The sequence below is a fragment of the Misgurnus anguillicaudatus genome, chromosome 21 (assembly GCF_027580225.2).
Source record: "Misgurnus anguillicaudatus chromosome 21, ASM2758022v2, whole genome shotgun sequence".
Lineage (NCBI taxonomy): Eukaryota > Metazoa > Chordata > Actinopteri > Cypriniformes > Cobitidae > Misgurnus > Misgurnus anguillicaudatus.
The window spans coordinates 21,444,570-21,449,658 of NC_073357.2; the positions used below are offsets into that span (position 1 = coordinate 21,444,570).

At 33.8% G+C, this 5,089-nt stretch overlaps 1 protein-coding gene across 2 annotated transcripts; it reads left to right on the top strand.

The window, feature by feature from the left end:
• The first annotated feature begins 494 nt into the window (after positions 1–494).
• LOC129437760 (uncharacterized) lies at positions 495–4,367 on the top strand. 2 transcript variants are annotated; one of them, XM_073859809.1, is made up of 5 exons: positions 495–837; positions 927–1,265; positions 1,348–1,470; positions 1,567–1,601; positions 2,124–4,367. In XM_073859809.1, exons 1-5 carry the CDS (start codon positions 570–572, stop codon positions 2,328–2,330), a joined length of 972 nt encoding a protein of 323 aa, XP_073715910.1. In that variant the 5' UTR covers positions 495–569; the 3' UTR covers positions 2,331–4,367. The 2 variants fall into 2 exon arrangements, with proteins under 2 accessions (XP_073715910.1, XP_073715911.1); XM_073859810.1 differs by having other exon boundaries at positions 1,570–1,601.
• Positions 4,368–5,089: the final 722 nt, after the last annotated feature.

Sequence of the window (5,089 nt, forward strand, 5' to 3'; positions counted from 1 at the left end):
CAGCCATGTAGGGCTACTTTATTTTTTCAGTACTGTTTCGTTTCTCTTATCTTGGCTGCATATATGTTACTCTTACTAAAAGGAATCTTCTATACAGTTTGTAAACAGTTTTCCGTAATGTAACTTTTTAGCATTTTTGGCCAAAGTTAGTTAATGTGACTGCTGTTTGTGCAATCATACTATTAAACGACAATCTAAGCTCTGCCTGGGTGCAGAATATATTGGAAGGTTATTTAGATAATTTTTAAATATAATATAAAAATATAATGTAACATTTTATTTTTTCTAGATGATTCATGATAGAAAGTCTATATAAATCAGTTTGGAGCAGATTCTTGAAAATGATTCAATATGTTTTCATCCTTATGGTTTACCTATCATAAGTAACCATTTTTGTTTTTTGACTGAAAGAGTAAAGCGTAATGCATGTGCTTTAAAGAATGTGTATCACTAATTGTACTCTCTCTAATTATGCATTATGTTTTCTAGGGTTTTCAGATAACATAGACATCAGTGGTCAAAATCATTTGAAGATTGTTAATACTGGAGACCGTGTTGATTTCACTTGTATGTTTCCAAGAGTAACAAGATTAAGTGTTGGGTGGATCAAGGTTAGAGTTGGAGAGAAGCCACGTCTGATTGCTTCAATAAATCGAGCTTTAACTCTAATGGTTGAAAATGACTTTAAAAACCTTGCCCGCTTTACTGTAGTAAAGGATGATGGTAGTTTCAATCTGAGTATTTTAAACATAGAAGAGTCAGACACTGCTACATACTATTGTTTTAAATTTAACTTTAAAATAACCTTTGAGGAGGGCACGGATCTCATTGTTAAAGGTAATGTTAACATTTATTTTTACAGTTGCTATTTATGTAATTGTTAATTTGACTGTCCACTTTTGATTATTCAAAACCGGCCTTTACAGCTGGATTTCAGAAACCTGTAATAGATCCAGTGGAGCAAGAAGACTCTGCAGTGGCCATGCAATGTACAATTCTTACTCAGAGCTGTGCAGGAGATCAGAATGTTTACTGGTTCAGACATGAATCTGAAGAGTCTCCTCCTGGAATTATATACACTCAGGAACGCAGGAAAGGACAATGTATTATGAGTTTTAATGATAACTCAACCGCACAGAAATGTATTTACAATCTCCCCAAGAACAAAGTCAGTCACTATGATGATGGAATTTACTATTGTGCTGTGGCCTCATGTGGGGAGATACTATTTGGAGATGGAAGAAAAGCTGATTTACACATTACAGGTAATGAGTTACTTTTCTTTGACTCCTTGTAGATTGCTAAATTCAAATCACTAAGATAACACAAACACATTTTGGTTTCCAGACACCTTTAAGGGGTTTCAAACACTTTGGAGTACAATTACCCTGGTGTTAGCAACTTTAAACAGTTTATCAGTGATTGTGATTATGTTTCTGAGCACAGTGTTGTACAAGCAAAAGCAAAAAGGTAGGAATTATAATTAACACTTTTTTTACACATTTGAATAGTCAAATAAACATCCTTCAATTTCCATGCAGTTATGTATTTAACTTCATTTTAAAGTAGGGATCCACAACACTCCGCCTGGTCAGCTGATGGTAAGTGATTTGATGTTACTTTACATGTGTTTTTTAATATATACTGCATATGTAAATTAATTGACTCACCCTCATGTTGTTCTAGGCCTGTATAAATTTCTTTTTTCTGATGAACACAAAAGAAAAACTTTTGTTAAATGATTATAAGCACAAGTTTTTGAAAACCATTGACTTTCATAATAGGAAAAATATCCTATGGAATTCATTGGGAACCGTCAACTCTGTTCTTACCATATTTTATTAAAACCATAATTTATGACAATACTGTCATAGGATTTGTTTATCCAACTAAGAAAGTCAACGGTTTCCAGCAGCAGTGTGCTTATCATATATTTTTTCTTTTGTGTTCATAAAAAATGCATACAGGTCTAAAACGACATGAGGGTAAGTAAACGATGATAGAACTGTCCTTTTTGGTGAACTGTCCCATCAAATATATAGTCATTTGTAGTCATTCATATCTCCAAGTCTTCACAGACAAATTATGTGTCTAATTGTTTTATAATTGCTTTCCTATGTCAGAATGAAAACACAGATGCTTTGAATTACACATCCATCAGTTTTCGACCAGAGCCTTCCACCTCCAAAATGTCCAGAAGAACAAATTCACAAGATAATAATTCAATATATACACATGTAAGCATGGCCGCGGGAAGTGGGGGTGCTGCGGGTGCTGCGGGTGCTGCAGCACCCCCTGTTGGCGAGAGGGAGATTTTTAAAAATGTTTAGATGGGTTGCTCGGCGACGTCATTAACTGGTTGCGAGAGGCAGAAAGAAAAGACGTTGCTTGTGTTGTAGGCTAGCTGTGTCTGTAAGTCAAAATGCCAAGGAGTTGTTGTGTATAATAGTACCAACAGAGTCAGTGCTGGGTGCCTGATGTTAACATACCAGTAAATGCGACTATTACGTTACTAGCCCAACATTATAATTCATACATGTATCACAGTAACACTGCAAAAATAAAGACAGAAAAACAGTTCCAACTAAAATCAAGTTTTATTTATATACAAACAATAAAGAACGCTTCAATAATTAAGATTGTTGCAGTAGCGGATCAGCTCACCAATCGTGCTTTCTGCCTCCTGGATGCTCGCGCACCCTGTAATGTTTGTAAACCGGCAACCCCGTCTATATATTACTTATAACTATTTTAGGAAATTATTTTTGACACACGTAGGTTATTACGTGTATTTTGGATTTTAATTTCTCCGTGGCCTCATCCGAGCGCACTTCTCCGCCTTGCGTCTTTTGAAGACATGGGTATACGCACTCACCAGAACCCAGAAAAGACTCACACACTTTTGGCTGATGCATGCCCACACAGAAATTCTAAACTCCCTGGCCCTGGGCATTCGTCCCCTCATGAGAGACTTTGGACTTTATTATACAACCGGCGCAATGCGCGAGGCGAGTGTCTTTTGCTAGAGTAAAGAGCGCGTTGATAATATGCGCATATTAACGGGATGACAACGCGGGTTTGTTATCACATACATGAATGCGAAGCATCACAAACATAAATGATGACCGATTACGAGACGTTAGAAGGCGCAAAGAGCTGCTTCATCTGTAGCTAAGTAAATAAATGATTTGCTTTTAAACAAATGCATCTATTTTTAAATGCTTCCCCACGAATGTATTGTATATGACTCTTTACCTGTGGATATGGTGAAATGAGAACGTTTGTAAATTCTTTATCTCTTGTTTGTAACAAATAAAGTATTTTTAGAGTACAAATATATAAAGCCTAATATATTCTAAAAATGTAATTATACAGCATGTATTTCTTTATAAAAGTATACAATATCAGAACTAAACCCATTATTATTTTTGTTCAATGTATGAATTATTTATAAGTAAAAAAAGGCCAGCGATAGTACTACTATTTAGTAAAAAAAGGTCTATCTAGGTATGTAATTGTGAGAATATTTTACCACTGTTAATCGACGTGTGATCCTAACTTAGAAACGAAAGTAAAATATGTTCGTCTGAACATTGAAAATTTTGAAGTTTATTTAATATTATATGTTGTTATAATATTATATGTTGTATGTAAATATATATATGTAATGTATGTCTGAAGTTGTAACGAAAGTAATTTCCCCTGGAATTGTTATAAGTATTTCTGCTTCTGATTAATAGCGCAAATATTAATCTGATGTCTGTGCGTTTCAGACCCTGCTGTGTGCACTAAAGTGTATATGACAATAAAGTAGTGTGAAACTCAATGTATTTATTTTTAAAATGTATTTTAAATAGGCCTATAGGCTCATAGGTTTTTTGTAAAAAAAAAAAAAATTCACAGCACCCCCTGTTCAAAATGACTTCCAGCGGCCCTGCATGTAAGATGTCATTGAATTTTACTAAAATTAAGTTTTATTCATGTGTCTTGAAAGTTAAAAAAAAATTAGGGGCTTAAGCCTAGTTCAAGAAGAACCTTTTTTGGTTTCTCAAAGAACCATTTCTTTTATACCTTCTTTTATACCTCATATGAAGAACCTTGTTTCACCTTAAAAGAACCTTTTGTAAAACAGAAATGTTCTTTAGATGTTCTTCTATGGCATCGCGAAGCACTTTTATTTTTAAGGTGTACTGTATCTTTAATATATCTGCCATTGTTTTGTCTCAGCATGCACATCATTAAATGTTTTGCAAGCTATGTTTGTAAAAACTACTTAAATGTCCTAATATATAAGAACTAGATTTATCTAAGCCCTCTCCTGAAAATTTCCCCTTACAGTAATAGTAAAAATGATGGTTAGCAGGTAAATGTAGATGAAAATAATGTAATAAAAATAAAGGTTGTGACACTTGATGAATAATTGATTGCAGTATTTTCTCTTTATGAGTGACATTTATAAGAATAGTTTTCCAAATATAAAGATTTTCTTATAATTTACTTAAAAGTCCCCTTGTGGGGAAAATCTGATTTTTGTTGTTGTTTATATCTATGTGGTGTTTTAAATATGCTTTAAGACAAGCCATGTGCAAAATCATAATAATACCATTGGTGAGACTATTTTCTCCATTAAATTGGAAACATTCTCATTCCCACAGTTGATAAACGCTGTTAAGAGTCATAGATATTATATATGGATGCTGCATAGATGCTTCAGCTCTGTTTCTGCAATGCTCACACCTGTTTACATCAGTGCTGTAAGATAAGTGCTGTAAATTCATAATTAACATATGCACTGTTTGAAACTGTTACTTAGCAGTTATGTGTTTGAAGCTGCCGAATGTAGCATTTATTTACATATATCTATGGTCCAAGATGGGGCAAAACATTGGAAGTGGGGACTAATTTGCATATTAATATTTGAGCCGTGTTTTTAAGTACAGGCTACTATCTGTATATGATAAATGAGGCTAGGGAGTAGAGTAACATTCAACCTGTTATAAACCTGTTATAAAGCATAAAAAATTACAGTGACAGTTTTAACTGATAAAATTATTACAGGGAGACTATATAATTTTTTCAGCTAAACACT

Coding starts and splice junctions, on each gene's coding strand:
- LOC129437760 (XM_073859809.1), top strand. CDS start 570: ATGTTTCCAAGAGTAACAAGATTAAGTGTTGGGTGGATCAAGGTTAGA. Junction 1,266..1,347: donor AGCTGATTTACACATTACAG/GTAATGAGTTAC, acceptor TTTGGTTTCCAG/ACACCTTTAAGGGGTTTCAA. Junction 1,471..1,566: donor GTACAAGCAAAAGCAAAAAG/GTAGGAATTATA, acceptor TTCATTTTAAAG/TAGGGATCCACAACACTCCG.